A 26,876-nucleotide genomic window follows, 5' to 3' on the forward strand; every position below is an offset into this window, starting at 1 on the left:
CCACCAGGGAGGGCCCACTCTCTCTCTCTCTTTTTAAGATTTATTTACTTATGTATACATAACTGGGGTACAGGGCAGACATGCAGGGGTGGTGAGAGGACTCACCAGAGACAGAGTGGGGAGGAGAACAGGCAGATCTACAAAGTGCACTGCTGAGGGGAGCAGCGGGTGGGTCAGGAGACGTCTGCCGTGCCGTGGGGGTCACCTCTGGGGCGAGGGATCGAACTTGCACTGAAGCGGCTGCAGCCGGCTTGCAGAGCTGCGCTTTAACCGGCTGTACCGCCAGGGAAGGCCCAAACACCATTTTCTTAAGTATAAATTCAGTGTGATATGATTTTTATCTGTTTTTGTCTGCCAAGCATTTTTTTATTCTGAAAGGTGGGGTGAAGGTCTCCCACTGTTGATGTGTCCCATCACACACCCCAGTATGTCCACCACTTGCCCTTATACATGAAGGCACCTTGACACTTAGCAGCATCCAGGTGACTGTGGACTTAACTCCAAGATGTTTTCTCTGCAGCAACCTCCCCAGAGTGAGGAATGGAACCCCTCAGAGGTTAAATACACAGCCTGGAGCCAAAGCCTGCCAGGTCCAAATCGCTTCTCTGTGATCGCCTCCTGGAATAATTGGATAAGTTTGGAAGGCTCTCTGAGGCTTGATTCATCTCATCTATAAATTGGAGCAAAATTTGCTTTTCATCCATAGGATCACTGTGTAGCTGAGATGATAATGAATGTAGAATGGTGAGCCCCCTGGCTTTTAGCAAGTGTTCAAGAAAAGGCAGCATCTTTGCTGTTCCTGGCATTACCCATAACATAATAAACAGGGTGATCTCCTTGGTTTCCTGACCACAAAGAAGTTTCTACCTAGTCAAATGATGAGATGGGAATGAGGAAGGAAAAGGGAAATTCCAGAAGAATTCGAGTGGTGGGAGGGGGGAAAAGATCATCCAACTCCTCACTTTCAAGAGACTTCCTGACCCAATGTTTAATTGTCTCCATCCATTAATCTTCTCAGGCACCTTCTAAAAATAGGAGGAAAGGTGATTCAAACCACAGATGACAGTTGGAGCCTCTCCATCTCCACATTTAATATACAAATCTCTCCTTTCAAATTTCCATTGATATTACCAAGACAAATACAAAAATAAGACAACAGCTGTATACTTGCTGGAAATCAAGAAGTGTGTTAGCCACATGGCAGAGATTTGCAGGAATCTTGTCAAATTAAAGTGAAATTAAGAAAACATGGAGCAATGTTTGGCAAACTTTATTCACCTTTGTGGGTCCTGCTGGATATTATCATCAACTTAATGATTTGCCACTAACTTGTTATTTCTTGTGATAAATTTAATAGTACACTTTATCTCTTTCTTGGAAAGAAAGCCAGTATCACTGGCTACAAGCAGAAAGTAACAGCAAAATAATAGTTGCAATTCACTATCACCCAAGTCCAAGTCCAGGGAGTTGTTTACCAAGGGCTCTCCCCAATGCGGGCCCTCCTTGCTAACACCTGCAAGCGTGAGGTCACAGTATGTTAAGCCTATGCCAGCCCCCTGTAGGGCTTTATTAGTCACATGAAGAGGTAAAGCACTGACAAAGAATAGCTTTGTCGGAGCACAACTGAATATTACTGATGCCTCGAGCATGTACTGTCTAAAGGCAGATGGGGTTTCACACTTGGTATAATGTATAAGTGGGCATGTGGACCCTGTGACCAATCCATGGGGAGCCCAACTGAACCCCACTAGCCACAAGGGGTCAGGCCATTAGGATGGTGTGGGGTCACCAATGAAGGAAGTGTGGGATGCTGGCCCCTGGATCACGATGCCCACGCTGGCCCCTGGATCACGATGCCCATGCTGGCTCCTGGATCACTATACCTAACGCTGCTTGCTGTGGCCAGACTACCGTCATGCTGCCTCAACATAAGGGCATTTGTGCCTGATAGAAAAAAGGAACAGGGGGCCTCCCTGATGGCGCAATGGGTTAAAGGGCAGCACTATGAAGCTGTCTGCAGCCACTGCAGCATGAGTTCGATCCCCGGCCAGGGAGCTGACACACATGGCGCAGCTGACCTCTCCGGACCCGCCCGCTGCTCCCCTCAGCAGTGTGTTCCAGTACGTCTGCCTGTTCTGCACCGAACTCTGTCTGGTGAATCCTCTCACTCCCCACACCTCTGGCCTGTACCCCAGTCCTTGTATGCATAAATAAATAAATCTTTAAAAAAGAAAAGAGGAACAGGAGCTCCTTTTGAGGTGCACAAAGCCCCTCGTGGAATGGTAGAATGGCCTGTTACAAGGCTGTCTGCTACCGAATCCCACTCCCAAATATCTAGCGGGAACAGGACCCCTCATCTGACAAAGTAAAATTCAAAAAACCCCAAAAGGATCCTTCCTCTCTTCTTCTGGAGCGGAAATATCAGAGCAAGCACACTCGTCATTTCTATGCTCACCCTCCTGGAGAGCTGGACAAATAAAGAAAATAACAGGACACAAAGCACTCATCAAATAAAGAGAAGCAATGAGGAATCAGGTAAGGCCCTCACGTGAAACTGAACATTGCCAAAGAAAGAAAATTTTAGAAAACATCTAAGTCGTATTTTTGATGAGATTCAAGTGGTGAATTCATTTATGAAAAGGAAACAATCTGAGACTAGGAAAGATTACTTTCAGAAAAAAGTTATAATTACTGAATTCAAAAGTCCATCAGAGACAATGAGCACTAGAATGGATAATTCAGCTAATAGCCAGTGAATTGGAAGGCAAGCAGGCTTGATGTCTGGTAAATTGATTAGAGTTGAGCTGAATGCCTTATACACCACGAGGAAAATAGCATATTGTCAAAATTAACATAAGACATGAAAAGAGGAGATACTGTTAACATGTCAGCAAAGACAATCCTTCTTATATAAAAGGTTCTGTAAATCAATAAGAAAATGACAGGGAATTATATAAGACAGTTACTCATAAATACACAAGTGACAATATCAAACGATAATGTTCTATATAATTAGCAACAAATAAGTATGTGAATATATATTATATGTAATATGTAACTATGTATAACTAGTTAACAAACTATGTATAATGGTTGTGTTATATCTATGAAATTTATAATGCCAGGTATTCACAGGGTGGCTTAAATAAAAAGTCTCGTACAACACTGATAGAGTATAAATTTATTGAAAAAAGCTGCAGAACATTTTGGCAAGCACTTTAATAATCATGCCAATATATTCAAAGCCATCCATTCCAGGCTTAGAAAACCAGGAAATAATTAAAACTATACATAAAGGTTTCGTGACAAGTGTGTTTGCTATAGGACTATTTATGTAGGTAAGCACTGCACATTTTATAATAAGAATATGATCCCATATAAGATGAGGCAGATCATGGCACTACTGACCTATGGAATTACTGACCACATGAAATGATTAAAAATGATGTTGCCTAAGCTGATTGAGTGCTAGGGGAAAGGTTCATAATGCGCGATTAGATGAAAAACACAACCTGCAAACAGTTTATATAATAAGATTTAATTTTTTTTTTCACACACAAGGAGGAAAAAAAACTACATGATGTCAATAGTGATTATCTCTGGGCAAAGAGATTCTGTATAATTCTATTGCTTGTTTACATTTGTTTGCTAATGATCCTACCAGAAATGATGGCTAACAATGAATACTCACTATTTGCCAGACACTTGGCACTTTGCTTATCCTGAGTAATTTAATACCATAGCAGTCCTGGGACATAACTATCACTACTATCTCCAAAGGGGAAAAAGAGACTCAGAGAGGCAAAATCACTTGCCCGAGTCTGCACAGCTTAGGAGGGAAGAGCAGGAATTTTAACCCAGGTAGTATGATTCCAAAGTCCTAGTTATCTTTTTTTTTTTTTTTGTAGTAAGATCAAAATGCCATTATTAAGTATATAGATTTAGGTCATAACAAACATAAAAGGGAAATATGAAGGCATATGAGATTTGGACTTTATAGTAAGGTAGACTTAATAAACACTAAAAAGTGTACACCACAAATATTCAAACGAATCTTTTTATTGACAAATTCACAGACCAGTTAGAAACAGTAAGGGCATACTTATGTAAATTGGGGGTAAAAAGAAAGAAATCATACATTGTACAAAAATGAAGGTTGATGTCATGGATATATTAAAAATCTTAAAAATATTTTAAAAAGTGCATAGGCCGGCCCTCCCTAGTGGCGCAGCAGGTTAAAGCACAGCACTGAGAAGCCAAAGCCACTTCCGCATGATTTTGATCCCCGCCTGCCCCGGAGGTGACCACAGGGCGCGGCAGACCTCTCCTGACCCGCCCGCTGCTCCCCTCAGCAGTGTACTTCGTAGATCTGCCTGTTCTGCTCCCCGCTCTGTCTCTGGTGAATCCTCTTACCCTTCACATTTCTGGCCTATACCCCAGTTCCATATGAATAAATAAATAAATCTTTAAAAAAAAAAAGTGCATGGGCCATATTTTCTGATTATAGGGCACGAGCACTGTCATTTAACATCACTAATAAAAATGTAAACAGAAAATGAACACCAGCCATTAAAAAACATACCTCAACAAAGCATGTTAGAAAAGAAAATAAAAAGAAAACTGCAGACAGAGCTCGAACAAGCAACCGGTGCTAAAACATGACATCAAAACGTGGAGGAAAATATGTGTTTCTTCTGATGCCTGTTCGTTATTTTTTAAAGAGCTGGGCAGGCTAAGAGAGGAAAAACAAATAAACACAATATTCACTGAAATTCAAAGGCAACTACAAAACAAATCTTAAAAAAAAAGGAGAGAACAGAATCACAGAATGGATACACGAATCCTAGAGACAGTTCTTTGAGAAAATAAACCAACAATACAGTAAATGAACCTCTGGAAAACAAGGGGGAAAGGAAAGGAGAGAGACAGCAGAAATAAAATTAGAAACAAAGAATGCACAGAGCCGGGCCCGACAGCGGCTGGGGAGCCTGAGGCTGGCGCCCCACATCTGGGGGTTTCCACAGCTGCCCATCTGCTCCTGCCACGTGCTCTGACACACAACAGCAGCCCGGAGGAGCTCACCCCCTTCCAGGTGGGGAAACTGAGTCTCAGCAAGGCGGTGTGCCTGGCCCAAGATCATCCGGGGATAAAAGAATTCCCGGGACAGGAATCCACATTTCTGGAGTTTGGTAGACGTAGCTTTCAGACAGCATTGTGGATGCCTCGGCCCTAAGTCTGAAGAAGACTTGTCTGTAAACTCTAGAGAGCACTGCATTTGCGAACGTTCCCTCACTGTGACTTCACCAACGCCACGAGTGTCCCGAGCAGGGCTTCTGTAACAGGCCTGATGAACGGAGGCTGCAGCTGCGGTACAGAGGGGTGAAATGATTCCCCCGAGGCCACAAAACCAAGGTCAAAACCCACTTCCCTGCAGGCCTCCGCCAAGCCCATGTCCACAGGGTGTGAGACAGTGCTTAGGCGTGAGACAGAGCTTAGGCACTGGCATCCCAGGCTGTACCAGATCGCCAGCTCTGTCACTTAGGGGCCTGGGCTGCATGCCCCTCACTCTGCTCAGCTACTCTGATCCTGGGGACAGTGGCGCCCCCGGTCTGCTGGGAGGAGTGGGGGATGGCGGAAGTGGACGTGCAGTAACACGCTGGACTTACTCCTTATGGGCCGGCCAGTACCAGGATCCACTTTGTGCTCTCTGCACTCTGCTGCCTGCTCGGGGAAGTGGGCAATGCAGGTGCCAGCCCAGGAAGAAGGGCGGACACCTGTGAGGACTGCCCTGCCCTCTGGAGCCTGGAGAACCACAGGAGGGAGGAAAGGAGAAGACCGGGCGAGCGGAGAGGCTGTGCTGCCTCCCGCTGGAACCCTGGGCAGGGGCTGCATGGAGAGCGAGTCCTGGTAGCAGTGGGCAGTGCCAATGGCGGCTCTGGGGTGGCACGCCTGGCTCTCCGCGGAGCACTCAGAAATGTGCGGCCCTGGAGCGCAAGGGGGGATGGCCTCGGGTTGGGGGGACATCCTGGCGGCAGCTGGAAATGGGACAAAGAGGCTACTGTGCAGAGGGACCTCAATCCCGGGGCAACAGGCCAGGACTGGACTCCAGCCGGCAGCAGGAGTGATGCCCACCGACGGCGGGGACGGTCTTGCCACAGGGACCCTGCGCTAGGGGCCGAGCTGGGCCAGATGACATCCCTTCTCCTCAGCCACCAGCTCTCTACGCTATAGGAGAAAGCCTAGGTCCATCGCAGTAACTAAAGGAGCTGTACTTTCTCTGCACGTGTGACTGCAGCGGCATCACCGCGTGACTCCCGGACACCTGGGACACCATCAGCCCAGGCCCTGGCATCTGTGAGAGTCCGTAAGTGGTAGCTATTGTTCATATAATTATTATTATTATGTTCTCTCCTGTCTCACTTATCTCCCGTGGGGATCCTGCATGCTTTCTCTTTAACCTCTTGACTTAAAGAGGAAGGAGCATAAAATCTGCGAGGAGCTAAGGCTGCGAGTGTGCAGAGTCAGGTCCGCACGGCCAAGGAAAAGCGTCCAAACTCAGGGACGAGGCGAGGAGAAGCAGGTGCGGCGTGCCCACATCATGCCAGGCATTTTCTAACTAGCCATTCCCTGCCTCGTGCCTCCGTTACTTATTAGTCACTGGCCACCAGAGATGTTGCTCCAACTCTGCAAAGTTAACGTTTAGAAAGCAGAAGTGAGTTGTTCTTCAGGTGGGGAAGCTGCAAAGTCACGATCTCATTGCCCTGTTCAGTAGCCAGTTTTACCTGGAGCTTCGCACGGTTATCTCCACACTGCTTGTCTGCTGAGAAGTGGCTCCGCCTCCCACAGCAGCCATTCACCTCCCTGGCTTTGGTTCTAACTACGGTGCCCTAACACACCTCTCTGGCTTTTGGCACCCCTCCTCTCTGCCCTCCTGCACACCCCTTGTCATGTTGTCACCGTCCGGTTGAGTAACTTCTTCCTCAAGGTTTACCCTCCCCACCTAAGCTCTGCTCTGGGAAGGGCATGTCGGTGTTCTGCGTGATGGGTCTCTAGTAACTGGACGTGGCTTTCCACGGCTCTCTGGATAGACACCTATGAAGAATCTGCAGGAGAGGCCAAGATGAGCTAAGGGAACAGTGGGGTGCAATGATATCTCCCCATTTTTTGCTAACCCAGTTAGATGTTGGCTGTCTTCCACTTGACGCTGAAAAAGCCCCCTGAATCAGGTCATTCAGAAAGGAGACAATTTTTCTTAAAGGAACAAAACAGGTGCTGATCCCCACTTCTCCCACCATGAAGTGCCACACTGCTCTCTTGGGCCCAACTCTGCCACTTAGACAACTGTGGAGCAAAGTGCCCAGGGCTGCTTACTCAGCCTCTTTGTTGGTAATACCAAGCAAGGCTATTTTTGCCCTGAGAGGGAAATGGGAGCAGAGCAAAAACTCCAAAGGAGACACATCAGCTGACCACAACAGTGACCTCCCAGCACCTCTGTGGTCAGGCTTGGCAAGCATCCCAAAGAAGGAGCATCTTCTTAAGGGGTCTAAATCTAACAGTGGTTGCCCATGTCCTTTGAGTGACTGTGGGAGCCATGTTAGTGCCTGTGGGGCAAGTCAGGCCAGTCATTGTGTGAAGTGGGGTACATGTAAGACAATAGGGAGAAGTGAGAAATATGGCGACCAGAAAACATATATACCAGCGAAAGAGGATGTTCACTTTTCAGCTGTTCTCAATTGGTGCCCACAAGGCCCTATGTATCCAGATAGTTCGGGCTTTTTGACCAAAAGTCCAGATTTTTATGAAAACGTCCTGATTTTTAAAATATTGGCAACTGATATTTTATTTTAGCACAAAGCCTAAATATAGTCTATCTGTGCGGTAGAGCCAATCTACTGGTCATTGTCTAGTGACTATTAATATTTCATTTTTAGGAGAAAAGGAAACATTTCATCCCGTGTTTAATGGATCAAGCTTTCAAAGCAAAATATTCCTTACCAGCCATCCACACCAGCTTTCTGCAGTTCAGAAATCCCAAATGACAAAGATCCCATGAAGTCATTCCTGCTGGTGAGATCCCAGTCCCAAATCTCTACAGACAGTCTTCTGTCTTTGTCAGATTCCTTTAGTTGGCTGTAAAAGTAAAAGGAACGTCAGTGGAGGATACGAAGATTTCTCAAGCAGATGAAATGTACAAGAGGACAGTGCCTGAAGGTAAGAATTTGTAAGGATTACAAGCTGTTCCAAGACACATATTCCATTTCCATCCCAGGAAATGGGAGCTCCCCAGGGAGCCACAGCTTTCCTGTGTGACATTGTGACTTGAAGGGGAGGACTGAGGTCAACTCCCACACAGCAGCTCTAACCTCCACTGCTGCTGTACAGCTCAACAGGGCCCATGGTGTTCAAGAAATTCTGTGGGCATCATCACTGTCATAAGTATGGTGTCCATTACATGACTACATGTACTTGCATGTGGGCTGAGGATAAGGCTAAGGATGTGTATGGAGGAAGAGTCTTGTTGATGAGAGTTGGGGGGAATGACCAATAGGTCAGGCATGTCCTTCACTGAGACTGAGATGGGCCCCAGCTTTGCCCTAAGACATGCAAATCACGCTTTTGGCCTGTGGCCTCTGGAGTTAGTGTGTTTGAAGCTGAGGCCCACACCATCCTGTATTTGCTGTGGGGTTTGGGGCATATCCTTTAGCTTCCATAAACCCAATTGGTCAAATGAAGATGAAATGATCAACAAAGTCAGCTCACTATAGACAGTGCTTGTGTGCATAATAAATGCTCAATAAATATTGGCTGATATAACAAATACTTGCTAACACAGATGCATTAAAAAAAAAAAGGGACACGTAGAGGCCTAGCCAGAGAAGACCTTCATGGAAGCTGGCAGGGAGTTTTCACACCCAACAAGATCCATAATCTCACCTTAAGGTGGTTATCACCACACCCAACAGGTTATGTCCCATTGTTTGCTGAAGCCCAGAGCTTTTCCTGCCACTTCTTTTCACCTAGCAACACATCACACAATATTCTATCCCACTCACTCCCCCACCACAGACATTCTCAAGTCTCTTTAAAAAAAATAGGCTCTAATTTTTACTTGGCTTATAATGCAAAAAAAAAAAAAAAAAAAAAAAGCAGACGGAGGGGGAGAAAGGAGGAGAGAAGAACAAGAGGGTAGAGAGGGAAGGAGGGGAAGGGAGGGGAGAGGGAGGGAGAGAAATAGAGAGTGGAAGAGGAAATCCCCAATCTCTGGTGACCCACAAGCCAAGCCCACCCCACCCACGGCGGCAGGGTTAATTTTAACTTACAATCGAAATGTCTCGTTCCACTCGGGATTGAGGGAGCACTTGATGGTTTTGGTTTTCTGCTTGCTCTCACTTTTGGGGTCAGGAATCAATTTCAGTTTCACATAGGGATCTGACAAGCCATTGGGATCCATAGGTACAAGGTTTTTCGCATCTCTTACTGAAAAAAGAAAAAGCAATTCCAGCATCAAGAGCCCCCCCGATGTCTAAGTGTCAACCGGGGGTGCTCAGAGCCCGTGAAACGTCGTTGGCCTCGTACTTACTTAATGGGAATTTCAATTTATTAACACCAATAACTGAGAAGCACTCAACGCCACATAAATGGATGAGATTCTGCCTATATTGGTTTAAAATTGATTTCTGGCTTTCATCCTGCTTCCCCAACTTTGCCTCCAAGATGAACTATAAGTTCTCTGAGCTTGTCTTCCCCAAAGCTTATAAGCAAGATTGACTTCTTCCATTTGCATAATGTCTTCAAGTCTCACCCACACTATAACATGCATAAATACTTCATTTATGGCTGACCAATATTCCATCATACGGATATGTCAGATTTTGTTTGGCCATTCATCGGTAGATCAACATAAGGGTTATTTCCATGCCTTGATTATTGTGAAAAGCTATGAACATTTGTGTACCCTGACACAAAAGACCACACATACTGTGATTCCCTTTAAATGAAAGATCTAGAATAGGTCAATCCATAGAGCTACAAAATAGACCAGTGATTTCTAAGGACTAGGGGAAGAAGGATTGGAGAACAACTACTTAATAGCGCTAGGGTTTCCTTTATAAGTGTTGATAATTTCTTGGAACTAGATAGAGATAATGGTTGCCTAACACTGTGAGGGACTAAAAGCCACTGAATTGTCCACTTTAAAATGATTGAGGCTTGATTTTATCTCAATTCAAAAAGATAAAGCTAAAAGAGTTTCCCTCTAGACCAAGGTGTACCTATTATTCATGCAATCCTCATGACCAGAACCCATACAGAGCCCATAGAAAGAAGACTGGAAAAACACTGGCATGTAATTTTTTTAAAAAATACTTTAAAAGGACAGGCTTATGAGGAAGAAAGAGAAAGGAAAAGAGAGGCACCTGCATAGTCACAGGTGGGTAGGAGAGCTGCCTGGCATGTATTATTATTCCACCCTCAATCAAGAATACCCTGAGTAAAGGAGGCTGTGGAACCAGCTTAGAGAAGAAGAGGAGAAGAGGATCAGCAGTATAGATTATAATTTACCATAAGAAGGATGAGGTAGAATAAGATATCAACGTGGAGAAACAGGAAAACATTAATTAGGACTAACAAAATTCACAAAACTATAATGTAGGTAGCCATAAGAAAATGGGAGTTGTGTAGCTCTTAAGGATACAGTGCCAATCATCCCAGTTATTATTCAAAAATATCCAAACTAAAAATAGATTGATTCAAACTATCATCTAGAAGAAGGCTTATATATAATGAACCCTACCAGGAATGCAAAGATGGCTCAACCTTAGGTTATCTATTCTTAGAATATTATTTTTATAGGTCAAAGGAGAAAATCATAGGAACATTGTAATAAACTACAAATAGCAGAGAATGTCCCTTGCAGGATTCAGGCTGTATGGAATAACTGCACAACAGTGAATGACAAATGCAATCCCATTAAAGTCAGAAATTAGAAAAAAGATATTACTATAACCATTATTCAACATTTTTAAATGTCTCAGTAAAATAAGGTTCTATCAGTTCCAGATGATGAGAAAAACAAACAGAAGAAAGACTATTGGAAAGTAGGAGATAAAGCGGTGAACCCTCACCCTACTTCCTGCAAACTTAGCTTCTTTCGCATCATGATCACCTTCTCCCTGGAACATATCATGCCAGGAATTGTACAGCTTTCTCAATCTCAGTCTCACTTAGCCCTCTACCTTACAACATATCCTATTTCCAGCCCACTAACTGTAGCAAAACACTGTATGCAAGTCTTTTATGACCAATCTCTTGAGACCAGTGTATTCTCTCCTCCCCATTCCTTTGTCTTTATTTCATTCACCCTCCACTGAGAACACCTTTAATTACCTTGCTTCTCTTTCTTTCCACTTACATCTTTTCTTCATTTTTGTGCAATGTATGCTTTCTCCTCTCAGGTAGTCCTTGTGAAATTCCCACCACCCACGTACCATCACTATAGTCCCTTGTGTTCTTCCCAGCCCTGTTTCTATCCTTCCCCCTCCTTCTTCCCTGCAGAATGTCTCTGATTTATAGTTGCCTGTTGATTTTTATATTTATTATAATTACATTTTTTCTTGATCCCTTATCCAAATGGACTGATATTAAACAGAACCACTTATATGTGAACCCTTGCAGAGAAGCATGATTCTCAAACGTTAGCATGTGTAAGAGTTACTCAGCTCTGAAACACAGAGTGCCCATACCCCAGAGAGATTCTGATTTAATAAGTCTGGTGCAAGACCTGCTGGGTGCTTCTCTAAAGTTCCAGGTGATGCTGAGGCTGCCGGTCCACAGAGCACACACATAGTAAAGCTTTTCTAGATACCATTTTTAAAGATTCCCAAACACCTTCCTCCAAGAATACAATCTCCAACTGTTCATTTCTCTTATTGCTTTAATCTAGCACATGCCAATTTCCAGGCTGGGTTCTTGGAATGACACATCTATCACAGAGTGAGCTGCACAAAAACACAATTGGAGACACTCTGAAGTGCCAGAAACTTGTCTGGTCTGACAGGCACACAAAAGCAACCTCTCTTTCTTCTCTGCTGGGGCCACTCTTCCCCTCCCTATCTTGTGAGCTGACACCACAGGCCAATCGCCTGGGAGAGGATTCCTCTACAGTTTGTTGACACTTTTCAGCTCTTTTGGAGTGTTCTTTACAGGACAAGAGGATATTGTATTCTTTTTCAATTTATTTTTTTTATTGAAGTGACATTATAAGAGGCATGTGTACATCATTAAAAGTCAACATGTGTACATGCTCCATTAAATGTTTAGGTCTGATGACCCCTTTCACCTGATTTACTGATTTTCCCTTTCCCCTTGAGTAACCACTAACTGGTCTTGTAGCTGTGTCTTGTACTCTTGAGCCAGTCTCACAGCTGGAGGCTTAAAAATGATGTCTCCATGGCACCCACTTCTCCTGGTCCAGACATACTAAGAAGCATCGCTCCCTCTGCCCTTAGAGACTCTCTGATCCACTTCGAACCTTTCACTTCTGCCCTCTGCTTCCACTCAATGGGTCGAAAGTTCTGTTGAACAGGAATGGAGTAGAATTGATTTTGGCACTTGTCGGTACCCCATCTCCAAGAGCTTTGGTGACTGGAACCACCAGGTCACGAGCAGGTGACAGTCGCTGTCAGCTAAGGTTGGTCCTCCTGATTCTTTTCAAAGCAGAGCTGGTTCCCCGCAGCAAGAGAGCCGCAGATGTACCGGGGAAGCACATCTCTCTAGACCACACTTGGCAAGACTGACTTTGATTTTCTTGATAAATGTTTCTTTACTATCTTTGCTGTCATCCAGCCAGCCCAGATGGCACAAAAACACTTCACACAAAGCAGAAATAGCAGCCTTCCCCACTGGTGGAAGTTTGCTAAATGTACAGGAGGAAAGTGTCCTGAGATTCAGAGAGCATCACTGGCCTTGGACATGAAGCTGGGGGTGGGGGATGGAGGAGGAACTGGTGTTTCCAACAAAGCATCCTGAGAGCAAACCAGGCCTCTGTCTTCTGATGAAAGTAACCTAAGACAGTGTTGAATCCATAAAAATATATCATGACTATTAGCTATTTTCCTGACTCGTTCTTCGCCAAGAACGTTTCTATTTTTTTCTCTCTGAAATGCAATTATTGAAAAAGGCTGAATTTTTAAAAACTGCTGTTTATCTCCGTCTATGAACCAGGAACTCCTCTTTGTTAACTTCTCTCGAAGGTTCTCTCTTCAGCATCACATGACCTCATTTATTTGTCTTCACCATGTGTCCTGAAAGTTATTCAAAGCAACCCCCACTCATGTTAAATTGTGTTTGGAATGTCAAAAAGTGGGCAACAGTCTACCATTCTCCTCCCACTGTTTTACTTACCTCGACCCACCTGCAGGGGGAGGGGCAAATCACCCGTGGCATGTGCACAGTGTGTTCATGCATGAACGTGTCACAGAGAAAAGCAAAATGAAGACAATGTCTCTTTGTTTAAGAGAAAGGTCTGAGGATGTCAGTGGTTCTGTTGACGAATCTGGAGATCTGTGCTGTAGATCAGACAGCAGCATTGAATGTTCTCTCCTGAGCTAGGTCAGAGTACTGAGCATGCGTGTGAGAATGTCAATCTGGGGGCCAACAGACACTGCAGCATTTAGGGGTAAAAGGGAGCTATGCCTCCAACTTACTCTCCAGTGGTTCAAAAATACAGAGACCCATCCACAAAAATATTTACTGGAATGGTAAACCAAAGGCAGCCCAAATAAATTACTGGTACATCACATAAAGAGTACACAGGTGTTTTGCAGGGGTGGAGTGGGGAATGGGATCAAAAACGGGGGTGGGGGTGGGGAGGGAAGTGCAGGATTATGGTGATGGCACACGGGTGACTTGGTGACAGGAAACCCTCGGGGATTACACTGAGATGGAAAAAAAATGTACAAAATGATGTAAAAATAAACTGTTATTTTAAAAAAAAGAGTACACAGGTATTTCTCACACGGTTCTTGTAAGTTTTCCATCGTCTGGAGATCATGTTAAAATAGAGTTCTGAAAAAGCAAGGTCCTCAAATCTTTAAGTGAAAGGCATACATCAAAAATAAATTTTAATAAAAATATATTAAAATATATGTAAAAGATACAAAAAATAAAATAAAAATAAAATTTCTACCAAGTCAAACGTGAACACAAATACACAGACTCTCATCTGGAAGAATATATCAATTTTGGAAAGACAGTCACGTCTGAGCAAGGGCTGAAGGAGCAGGGGGCTGAGGGCTGAGGGCAAAGAGCCTCCCAGGCACACTGAATGCACCACACAGAGGTGTGTTCACTGTGTGATAAGGTTTAACTTAAAGAACAATCCAGTGTGTGTCTCCAAGCATCCACTGCCGGACCTTCAGGGCCCACTCTGCCCCCCAAGACTGGGCCCTTGTGTCTGCAGTGCCACTTTCAATGTGATACCTGAACCTCAGCCCGCCAACGGCAGGCCCAGGCCCAGATGAACCCAGGGGAAGGGCTGGACCACCTCAGGGGAAGGGCTGGACCACCTCGGTAGGGGTCAAAGCAGGGCTGGCGGGAAACAACAGATAAATGGTCAGCACAAAAGGTGGGAAATTTCAGGGCCACCACCTCGTTGGTTTTTTTTTTTAAAGATTTGTTTATTTGTGCATACAGAGGTGGGGTACAGGCCAGAGGTGCTGGGGCAGTGAGAGGATTCACCAGAGACAGAGTGGGGAGCAGAACAGGCAGACTGACGAAGTACACTGCTGAGGGGGGCAGCAGGTGTGTCAGGAGAGGTCTGCCACGCCATGTGGTCACCTCCGGGGCAGGCGGGGATCGAACTTATGCGGAAGTGGCTTTAGCTTCTTTGTGCTGTGCTTTAACCCGCTGCGCCACCAGGGAGGGCCCCCACCACCTAGTTTTACTACCCTGCCTTGGCCCTCCGTCTATGCCAGTGACCTCTTGACAGCAGGCCGCTGACCTGGGCTTTGGTCAATCCCCAGACCCTCCCCAGCGCCCTGCCATGCCTTCCTAAGTTAGACCTCTGCAGAGTCCACTCCTAGATTTGGGTCCCATTGGTTCCTGTCTACTGACAGCTTCCATCCCCAGGGGTCTCTACTGTTGCGGTTTTTGTGAGCCCTGGAACCAACAGATTCGCCTTCCCAGCCCTCTCAACTGATCCCTCCTACTGTTTTCATCTGATAAGCTGTAGTTACAAAGCCAGCAAACCTGGGGTCTTTGGGCAGCCTCAGCTAGCATCAAAGTCGTCCCAAGCATGTTATGGCCACAGGCTCCTAAAACAGCTGGCTCCCTGTCACTGCTGGCGGTGGTACAGCTGTCACACATCTAACTATCTGTGTTGAGACAGACCTCCAGCTGGGGCCGTCACGGTGTCTGTCTAGCAGAGGCTGTCAAGCCACGGCAGGTAGCTGGCTCCGTGAATCGGGAACCATGTTAGCAACCGCTGACTTGGGAGTTCGGCAGACCTGGGTTTGAATCCTGACTCTGCCACCACCCTCACTGGTGGGGTGATCTTGATCAAAAGCTTCTCCCTACCTCAGTTCCCCTGTCTCCACAATGCTAATAAAACCACAGACAACGCCACAGACTTCTGGAGAAGAGCCAGGCAGACCCTACCTGCCAGGCTGCCTGAAACAGCCTCAGGTTGTATGTTATCCTTTGACTCTCCAAAGAGCCCCAGTTTGGATGATAAACTACGGGAACCCTAGTTCCGGGGTAAGATGGTGTCAACAAGAATGTTGAACACCTCACAGAACTCCAAATGGGCTCCCAATTCTCTCCTTTTGGAGAATTTAAATCAGATGATTCAACGATCAAGCTAAGCAGGGCTTACGGCAAGTCTGCAGGTGGTTTCTTCACACGCGTGTCTGCCAGGGTGCAGGAAAGCTAGGAGGTGGGGACCGGGCGATGAGCCCCATTGGTGGGGGCCCAGTTGATGCCAAGCAGCCACCAGGAGGGCACTTCCCCCCAGCTGCCCACGAGCCTCGGTCCCTTTATGCCAGTGCTCTGGCCTCCGCAGACCTGCTGGACCCTCAGCTCCTTCCTTTCCCCATTCCACCAGTTTACTGCAGTGTATTACTCCTTCCTGCTCAGGGGGAGCCCCCAAAGCCTCATCATGTCTGCCGGGGCTTCCAGGGCTCTCCTCAACACCTTGGCAAGCCTCTGCTCATCTGTGGGCTGGCAGAGAGCACCCCTGGAGAAAAGCACCCCACTGGGGCGCTGGAGGAGAGGGCATAGCCAGGGGTGGCCTCAAGCAGGCTATGGCCTTCACACCACCCCTCAACCCCAGCAGTGTCCCCACCCAACAACCTCCCATCCCCCACAGAAGCGATCAGAAAGCTCATGGCTATTACAGCGCCTATCCAGTTTCCATCTTCCTCCTTTACCTTCTGGTCTTCGCTACCTTTTCTGTCACATTAATTTCTAATTCTGATCTCAGCAGAAAATGTGGGCTGAGCAAGTTGCTCAGAAGTTCTGGGGCACTTGGGGGAATTTTACTGAGGTTTTCCTTGTAAGCTAATGTATCGACAGTCCTGTGGCCATTAGAAGAGAGGTGACTGTCTTATTGAAGGGTTCAGGCTTCAAGACAGAACTATTTGTACTTAAGTCACTGAAGTTATCTCTACCCATAATTTTCTCCACCAGTTTTCTCTGTTCAAGACTCACAGTCTGTCTCAGAGCCCTCCTGTTCAGGTATTTCATTCCAGTAGTTTTTGTTTTATGTACTTTTGCCTTGCATTACTGGAGGTTCGTGGCTACATTGTCGTCTTGGATTTCACCTCCCAGGATTAAAGTTTTCAGATAACTGATGACTTGCTCGTCTTGCCTCAGAATGCAGGAGCTTCTCCAGTCAGTCTGGTCTCCTCCTCGTGAACACCTGGTGTCATTTCCCTGTGGACCTCGGTGTCTGCTTGTCCTTTTCCTACCTCTGTGGCCTAATCCATGACTGTGCTCACTTCTCTGTCCCTTTCCCCTGCATCTGGAAGCACCACTGAACTTTGTTTCTGCACCGCTGGTTCTATGTTATGCAGCAGGGATTCTTGTCGACACACTTTAATTTATTTTTATTATTGTTTTAAATTACTTTCTAGTATCATCACAACATCCTTGCTTATTATGTGCTCGCTTCTCTCTCTCCCTCCTTCTTCCTCTACCTCTGTTTATGTGCTGCCTGTGGCGTTTATTTGACTTTTTAAATAAACAGTAAAGTTGACTATTTAATTTAGAGCATAATCCTGTGACTTCCAACACATGTAGACCTGCATAGCTCTGCCTCTCTACCAGGAGGCAGAGTGTTCCATCAAGCCAGAAAAAATCTCTGTGTTGCTTCTCTCTAGTCACGAACTCCACCCACCCTCAGTCCCTGGTAACCAGTGATCGGGTTCCACTCACTCTAGGTCTGCCTTTTCAAGAATGGTGTAGAAATGCAATCATATCATACAAAACCCCTTGAGATTGGTCACACTCTCAGTGCCGCTGAGAGTGATCCGAGCTGTAGGCAAGAACAGTTCATTCCTCTGATTGATGAGAAGTGTTCCCTTCTGAGCAAGTGCCACTGTTTAGCCAGTCACCTGTTGAAGGGCATTTGAGTGGTCTCCAGGTTTTGTTAATTATGAATAAAGCTGCTATATTTATAGGGTTTTGTGTGAACATAAAATTTCATTTCTCTAGGATACAGTACTGATGGGATCATATGGTAAGTACATTAAGTCGTTGGCGAAACAGCTATAGAAAAACACAAATTGCTTTGCAGCGTGCATGGGTGGGAGCTCCCAGTTCTGCACCCTCATCAGTTCATTGTACTGACTGCCTTTATTAACATTTTTAAAGTTAAATTGAAAGGGTTAAATCTCAGCACTATGAAGCTGTCATCAGCCACTTCAGGAGACAGACCTCTCCTGTCTCCCCTCAGCAGTGTATTTCAGCAATCTGCCTGTTCTGCTCCCCACTCTGTCTCTGGTGAACCTTCTCACCCCCTGCACCTCTGGCCTGCAACAGCTCTTGTATGCATAAATAAATAAATCTCATTTCAGTCTTCTTAATAGGTTGTGGTATCTCATTGTGGCTAGAGTTTGCACTCCCCTAAACTTCTCTTGCTACTGAATATATCCACATAAATGAACGCAAGTTCATCCTTATATTGTCTTTGAAGATCTGTTGGTTCTAAGTCTTTGACATGTGTTTTTAGTGGAGTTGTCTGTTTCTGTACCGACGAATCTGAGGGTTCTTCACTTTGGATGGAAGTCCTTTGTCAGAGATCTAATTTTTCAAATATTTTCTTCCAGTTTTAGCTTGTCCTTTCGGTCTATAAGTCTCTTTTGCAGACAAAAGGGTTTTCAATGCTGACAAAGTCCAGCTTATCTTGTTTTTCTTTTATGAGTCATGTTTTTAAAGTCACATCTAAGAATTATTTGTCTAACTCCAGGTTATAAAAATGTGCTCCTGTTTTCTGAAGTGTATGCCTTCACAGTTTACATTTAGATCTATGATCTATTTTGTGTTCTTTCTTAACGAAGCCATGAGGTAGAGGTCCAAGGTTCATTTTCCTTGCCTGTCCAGGTAGGTGCCCCATCTCTCCAACATCATTTATTAGAAAATGACCTTTTTCTCCATTTCATTTGTTTTAAATGCCTTTAAAAAAAAATCAATGGGCCACATTTGTATGTGGGTACATAGCTGGGCTCTATTCCATTGCAGTCATGTATCTTATTTATCCTTTTCCCAAAACCACACTACTTGATTATGAAATCTTAAATACATCTTAGTGAGTCTTAAGATTGAGTACAGTGATTCCTTCTACTTTATTCTCATTGTTAAGTGTTCAGTCCATTCAGGTTCTTTGATGTTCTTTCTCTTGTTCTAAGATGTATTTATTTCTGCACACAGAACTGGGGTTCAGGCCAGCGGTGCAGAGGCAGTGAGAGGATTCACCAGAGACAGAGTGGGGAGCAGAACAGGCTGACTAACAAAGTACACTGCTGAGGGGAGCAGCGGGTGGGTCAGGAGAGGTCTGCTGCATGTGTGGGTCACCTCCAGGCACTGAAGGGGCTGCAGCTAGGTTGCAGTGCTGCGCTTTAACCCTCTGTGCCACCAGGGAGGGCCATGATGGTTCTATATAAATTTAAGAATCACCTTGTCCACCTCAGTAAGAAAAAAATAATTCTGGTATGATTTTTATTGGCATTTCATTAATTCTATATAGCTCTATCTGTAAGAATGGACACCTCACTAAACCGTCTTCCATACACCATGAGAACAGTGTATCTTTGCATGCATTTAGGTAGCCTGATTTCATTCAGTGTTTTATAAGTTACAGCTTACAAGTTCTAGACATGTTTTGTTAGATTTATATCTAAGTATTTCATTTGCTTCTTGGAATTATTGTTGATAGTATTTTAGAATTTTTGGTTCCTATTTAGACAAATTTTCTATACATGTCAAGATATAGAAATACAATTAATTTTTTTCTGTGCTGATCCTCATGGACCGCAGCCTATTTAAACTCACTAATTTTAGGAGGCTCTTTCGTAGACTCTTGGGAATTTTCCACAGACGATCATATTTTCTGTATATAACAACCATCATATGTTTTCCTTTTCAATCTGTATTTCCCATCTTTATTTCCTCCTGCTGTCTTGCTGCACCGGCTAGATCACCCACATGGTTGACTACTGAGTGGGAGGCTGTTCATCCAGGTATTGCTCCAGACTTGAGGGGGTATAGTCTTTGGGTGCCCCATCTCTCCAACATCATTTGTTAGGAAATGATCTAAAAAGTGTGCTGTAGTGTTTTTGTAGGTTTTCTTTACTGGATTAAGGCAATAACCTTTTATTTTCAGCCTGCTGAGAAATCACATCATAAATGGACATGCAATTTTGTCACATGCCTTTTCTGCATCAATCACTGATGTTCATTTTTTTCTTTCTTTAGATTGCTAATATGGTAGACTATAGTGATTGATTTTTTGATGATCAAACCAGTCTTGATAAAACTCAGTTGGGGTAGATTAGTCTTTTTATATACACTTATGTATTTAATCCACTAGTATTTTGCTGATGGTTTTTGTATTTATGTCCATTTATGCTATGTATTTACTTCATAGTTTTCTTTACTGTTTTTATCTGGTTTTGGCATCAGAGTAATGTTAGTCTCAAAAATAAATTAGACAGTATTTCCTTTTCTTCTGTTTTTTTAAAAAAAAAATCAGCTCAAAACCTTCTTTAAATATCTGATAGAATTCCACAATATAAATTTCATTTCAAACACTCCTTATTTGGATTCCACAAATTTTCATGTGTTTATATTCTTAGCAGTTCAAACTATTTTCTAATTTTCCTTGAAATTTCCTTTTTGAAACATGTATTATTTAGAAGTTGGTTTTTGAATTTCCATAATTTTCCAGGTGTCATAATCCCATGATTTAAATTCCCACCAAAAGGCTCTAAACTGAGTTTTAAAACAATGCATGCAATGCATGCATCAGGTATCTTACACTGAATACCCCATGAGCTCATAATGCCTATTATTTCTCTTTTCTCTCCGATCACCAAGTCTGTTTCCCTTCCTTCCACCAACCTTGTTGAGGCCCAACATCCACCCAAATGTCCAGATAAGAAATCTAGAATTACCCTGTTCTCTTCCACTTGGTACAATCTGTGACTCCATGTTATTCATCCTACCTCTTCATCATTTCACGAATCTGAACACTTCTTAATATCAACACAGCAACCACCTTAACAACAACACCTTAACCGTGGGTAAAGACTCCTGGTATTGTCCGTGGCAGTGATGAGTGATGTGAAAACAGCAGTTCCCTGTGGCTGTGTGGGGGCCCTTACCCTCGCCAGTGAAATGATGGCCTTCCCGTTAGGTCCAAGTCCCACCCCATCCTGCCCTCCCTCCTGGCCCCCCACACCACAGTGATCTTCCAAGAAGTCCCAAGCCTGATCACATACTCTCTAAACAAAACCCTTCGTAGATTTAGAAAACCTATTAATATTATTCACCATAAAACTAGGTCATAGGATAAAAATCGTATAACTATCTCCCCCCATAATGACAAAAGTGACAAAATTCAGTAATCATCCTTTCTCTTAACCCTTAGAAAACCAGAACTAGATGAAGGCTTTTCATGGGGTAATAAATATATCAAAGGCCTTCATCTGCTTGCTAGTAAAACTCTAGAGGCATTTCTATTTCCATTAAGGCCACAATCAAATTAAGAATGCCTACCACCACCACTATAATTTAACATCATTCTGGAAGCACTCGCTAATGCAAAGACATGAAAGAAAAGTATTAAGAGGCTTAGACGTCGGAAATGAGGAGACAGAATTAGCTGGTATTGTCTGAACTGTATCTTACAGAAATTCCTCAATGGTCTGGTGAGTGATTGGCACCCGAGTGCTGGATACAGCCCTCATAAGTTTTTCCCTTTTTTAATCTCTTAGTCATTCAGTGGGAATTTGGAAGTTAAATAAGTGGTTTCGGTTGAGTGCGAATTACTTTTTTAATTAGGAAAACAATGTTACCCCAAATCTGAAAGAAAGAATTCACTGCTAAACAGGAGGCCAGTCTTGCATACAGTACATTGTTCTTAACAAACCAGAATCAGCTGTCCCCCGACAGAGTCAGCTGAACCCCTGAGTTCTGAGTCCGTGTACTGCCAACACGCCGGACCATGCAGCATCCGTGTTTTGTAAGGAGCTCTCCCTGGACCCAGAGCCTGGTCAGTTTACTGTGACTTGTTTCCATCCACATCCCTCAGGGCCTACAAGTCTCGGGGCTGTTCTTACTCAACTCTATATAACCTCAACTCCAAAAGTCCTGAGACCACTCCCCTCCCCTGGGAGGACCTGGGCTAGTCCCCCCAACTCTGAGGTCTCACTGCCCAGTTTCTTCACAACCGCTGCTCCCAAGTGGTGTTGGTGATGCTACACTTGCTGGCAGGGCTGGGTGCAAGGGGGGGAGGGGCCCTCCCCAGAACATACCAGCAGTACTTCTGCAGCAGCTGGCACATGGCTGTGGCCCTCCTGAGGCAGCTCTCCCGACTGTCCCCCACCCCCAGTCTCCTGGGGTCCTCGCTGGACCCCCCCCAAAGCCAGCAATTAAATTTAAGTCCAGGTTATCAGAGGGTTTCCAAGACTGCTCCAGTGCTGAGAACGACATCAATATGGTTGAGTGGCTCCCTGAGACCAAATTGGGAAAACAAGAAGAAACCCTGCCCCCAAGAACATCTGGTCCCCCCAGCTGGGGGGGGGGGTGTTTCCTTACACCTACCACAGGTGGCTTTGAGTAAGACATCCAATAAGCTACTTCTATTTCCTGCTGGGAGACCACCTCTGCCTCCAGTTGAGAGAAAACAGGAAGGAGCGGGTGAGGCTGGATGGGAATCATGACGGCCTGCCTGTGCCCCCAGCCCCAGGCCCCCCGCTCCGTGCCCAGCAAATGAAGTCCAAGTGAGGCAGGGGCCCTCAAGCCTCAGCTGCAGTGACTGCTGACACGGCCGTGGGCGCTGCTGCACAATGTGATTATTTCTAAAGATGTGACATAAATACTGACACGGGGTCCCCAGGGCTGCAGAGCCGATACCTGGCAGCTTAATTTGGACATTCAATCAAAACTGTCCGTCGGCAGCTTTGCACAGCCCAAGCGGCCAGGCCACAGCCCCGCAATCTGCTCTCTAAGTGATGGGTTTAATTTCCAGAGGCTTGGGAGAAAAGCCTCCCCGGCTCAGAGGATGGCGGAGTTAGCTCCCTTCTCTGGAGAAACAGTGCACAGTTCCTCATTTCTTCAATGGGCTCCCTGCTTAATAGAAGAGCCCTATCTACATGAACCACATCACTGAATCATGGAATCCAGCGGACTTTGAAAAACCTGACAGCCGCCTTCTCACGCCATTTTCCCCAGGCAGCCGGGGGAAGGGCTGTCATTTGAAGATAAGTTTTGTGTTTCTCCTGCTGTTGTTTGGGGCCGATGGGAGGAGAGAACATCTGTTAGGAGGAGTTCCCACCAAGGAACAGCCCCCTGATGCACTGTCAAACATCCTCAATGGCATGGAAGTACTAAAAGAGGGAGAATTTTTCTGCTGACCCCATTTATCCTGGAGGGAGGGAGAAAGGGAGGGAGGGAAGGAATGATGGGTGATGGGAGGGGGGATGGATGGAGGGAGAGAGGGAAGGAGTAGGCCTGGGTGGATAGATTATTAAAACAATGGGTTTTGGCCAACCTGAAAGGAAATTGGCATCCTTCCCACTTTCTTTTTATTATAATCTTACCCAACTATTAACATCGCACAGCTACTATAGCATCTACCAATATCCTCCATCTTCTTCCACTGTGTGTGGGCGCGCACACCCCCCCCCCTCAAAACACACACAGGTGCCATATTCAAAATACTTCCAAACGGGCTATCTTGGGGATTGATATCATTCTCAGCACTCTAACAGTCAGGAGACCCCCCTGATATATCTAGTTTTAAATTTAATAGCTGGCTTTTCATGTGTGGGGGTGGGGGGGCATTCAGGAAGGAGCCAGGAGACCAGTGGGGAGAGTGGGGAGAGCTGTCTCAGGGAGTCACAGCTGTTTGCCAGAAATACTCCAGGTGCATTCCGGAAGAATGTCCCATGCACTCAGACACTCAGGCCAATCCCATGTAGCCACTGACAGATCACTGGGGTGGGAGTGTGCTGTTGCTTCTGGCCTCACAGCCCCATCCAGTGCCTCTGCCTGACATTCCCAGCTCGGCTGGACCCAGGAACCCATACTGGGGACCCTCCCCTTCAGTGGATGCTGGACTCAGCTCCCTGAGAACAAGCCCTGCTGTGCTTTTTTCTGCAGCTCAAGCCACTGGTTTGGGGCTCATTGTGGCAGGGTAATAAGTGATGTGTTTCTCCCACTTCACACTTCATTGAATTCTGTCACTTATACCCCGAGGCCAGTCCCCCCAGACCTTGCAGCTAGACATGAGTCATGCATGCCTCCGGGAGAGAATTGTCAAGGTGTGACCCAGGGGACAAAGCCAGCAAATTCTTGGCTTTTGATTTCTGAGAGTGGCTGTCTCTTCCTTCCTCTGCATCAGATCTCCAAAGCAGAGCCTCGTGGTGGCAGAGAGAACACCCCTTGATATCTGATTAGCCCCCCTCTGTTCTCCAGACTCTGGATCAGTCCCACCTTTCTCCTCCAGGCACAAGAGGTAACACTGTTATGCATGGCCCCCCTAAAGCAGACCCCAGGAGCAACCCCAGCCTGCCAGACCCAAGAGAAACCAAGCCCAAGTCCCAAATGGGCTCAGTCGGGGCATAACAATAAGACAAGATGTGCAACCCACTCAAAGCAACTTTCACGCCACACAGAGACGCTGTTCCCAAGGGATGGTTCTCAAAGGGGGTCCCTGGACCAGCAGTGTCAGCATCGCCAGGAACTGGTCAGTCATTCAAATTCACAGGCCTCGCCCTAGACCTCCTAAGTGGGAAACTCTGAGGGTGGAGCCCCACAATTTGTACAGTAACTCCCCACTAAGTCGTGTTCTCAGATAAGCGACCAGTACGCAGACCAGCTCTGTCCAACAGAACTTTCTGGATGATGGAAATGCTTGTTGATCACTGTAACAGCCACTGGCGACATGCTAAAGTGAAAGGTGCCAATGGTGTGCAGAGAAGTGACGTTTTTCATGCTATGTCATTTTCATGATTTGAATTTAAACAGTCACCTGCGGCCAGTGGCTGCCCTGTCGGACAGCTGAGCCCGTGGCCTCACCTCCTGATAGATCACGCCACCTCCAGCTCCTCTTCCTTCCAGGTCAGCCCATGAGCTGCCGAGAAATTAATCTTCTGAAAGCACAGATCTTATCATGACATCCCTACTCTCAAAAAAACCTTCATGACTCACCATTTGTCTACCGATGTTAAGGCCATGTTCTTTTTGTTCTTTTTTAAGAAGCCAAAAATGATTTATTCCTAAATATGATAGAAATAAAGATTAAATAATAATAGCTACTGGCAAAGGAGCTCTTACTATCAGCCAAACACTGTTCGGAGAGCTGAATGCCTAGGTCTCATTTCATTCTTACAAAAACCTGAATTGTGGGTTTTATTGTTTTACTTCATTTTATGAATGTGGAATCGAAGGGCTGCACAGATGAAATGACTCATCCAAGGTCACACAGCTGATGAAAGGAGAGCAGGGATTTGAGCTCAGACTGTCTGGCTCCGGAAGCTGTACCTTCCCCAGGATGTCACACACTCTGTGAGAACCCATCTGGGTCAGACCTCCCCCGAGAGTCTCTGGTGGATCCGTAGCTGTGGTCACATGCTCTGTAGCAAATATCTGTCCTGCCTACATCACTGGCTCTCCTGAAACAAGCAAGAGCATTCTTCAGATGTCTTGGGCTCCTTCAGGGAGAGATAAAAAATATTTTCCCCTAAAATAGCACCTTCCGTCTCAGAAGGTGTATTTGACACACTTTAGGTATAGCCAGCACATCATTCATCAAAATGCAAAATAGCAGGGTGGGGGAAGACTGAGCTGTATACCAAGACGCCTAAAAAATGGCCAAACTGGTTAAGGCAGGTGGGATACAAACAGGGGAGAAACGGGAGGTGGTCTGCAGATCACGAGAGGCTCGGGAATGCTAAGCCAGGCCCTGCCTGGTGGTGCAACAGGTTAGAGCGTAGCAGAGCTGGCTGCAGCCGCTTCAGCGTGACCGACCCCGGCCAGGGGGCTGGCCCGCATGGCGCAGCAGACCTCTCCTGACTCGCCGCTGCTCCCCTCAGCAGTGTACTTCGTCCATCTGCCTGTTCTGCTCCCCACTCTGTCTCTGGTGAAGCCTCCCACCACCTCTGGCCTATACCCCAGTTCCGTATGCATAAATAAATAAATCTTTAAAAAAAAAAGAAAAAGAAGAATGCTAAGCCTGGCTCCTGTAGGCTGAAGCTCAACACCCTGAGCAAAGAGAGTTACCCAGGGAAACGGATCCTGCAAAAGTCTGCACTAGAACCCAAAGCTCCCACTGGACCAGACATTGACCTTTTCACTGCTGGATCATATCTGAAATACGCTGGAGAGGGGATTGTGAAGGCCAATGCAGCAGAGAACAAGTTGGGTATCGATTATTTGCAAACTGGTTCAAACACATTTTAATGTTTTGACAAATATCCCTGACCTAGATGACTGAGCACTGCATCGCTATTCTTCCCTTTTTAAACATTTAAAAGGAGTGAAGGAAAGTGGATTGATGGCCACAGTGAGGGCAGAGAGGATAGTGAATGATGACTTACTGGGCATAGGCTTAATTTTGGAAAGATGAAAATATCTGGAGCTAGGGAGATACATTCAAGACCCTGTGGACGTGCTAAATGCCACTGAGTCGTTTGCTCTAAATGATGAAGTTTAAGTTATGTGAATTTCACCTCAAAGAATAAAAACTAGATGACAAAAGCAAAGGGGAGGTTGGGAGGGTTTGAGTTCGAGCCACACTGCAATCAGCCCATATCATGATGGGAACAACTCTAGGGTCTCCCTGCTGAGACCCTAGAGCAGGCTTCAAAATGCCTGCAACACCCCCCCCCAAGAATGTACCCCACTGTGACAACTCTCCAGACTAGCCTGCCGTCTTCTCCTCACATGGGCCCGAACTGCCAGGTGTACATAACTGCTTGATGTTCTTAAGTTCTGCTTCCCTGGGCAGAGACAGACAGGACCCAATGTCCAGGCTCCTGCCTCACAGCTACTCCCCAAGGGGTAAGTGCAGAGTGGACAAACCAGTCAGATAGGCTTTTTACCACCTTAAGGCTTTACCCCAAAGCACAAGAACCACTAGCCTTAATGGGTTGGCTTAG

The 26,876-nt window shown here is 45.6% G+C and overlaps 1 protein-coding gene across 2 annotated transcripts in view; it reads right to left on the minus strand.

The window, feature by feature from the left end:
* PRKCB (protein kinase C, beta) overlaps positions 1-26,876 on the minus strand; it is a 281,444-nt gene that overhangs the window by 80,253 nt on the left and 174,315 nt on the right. For both annotated transcript variants that reach the window (XM_004692061.2, XM_004692060.2), the window contains exons 6-7: positions 9,321-9,477; positions 7,996-8,130 (exon numbers count right to left, since the gene is read on the minus strand). In XM_004692061.2, the coding sequence (XP_004692118.1) occupies positions 7,996-8,130; positions 9,321-9,477 (292 nt within the window). The remainder of the gene's footprint in view (positions 1-7,995; positions 8,131-9,320; positions 9,478-26,876) is intronic.

The sequence above is a fragment of the Condylura cristata genome, unplaced genomic scaffold (assembly GCF_000260355.1).
Source record: "Condylura cristata isolate star-nosed mole 26May11 unplaced genomic scaffold, ConCri1.0 scaffold00032, whole genome shotgun sequence".
Classification (NCBI taxonomy): Eukaryota; Metazoa; Chordata; class Mammalia; order Eulipotyphla; family Talpidae; genus Condylura; species Condylura cristata.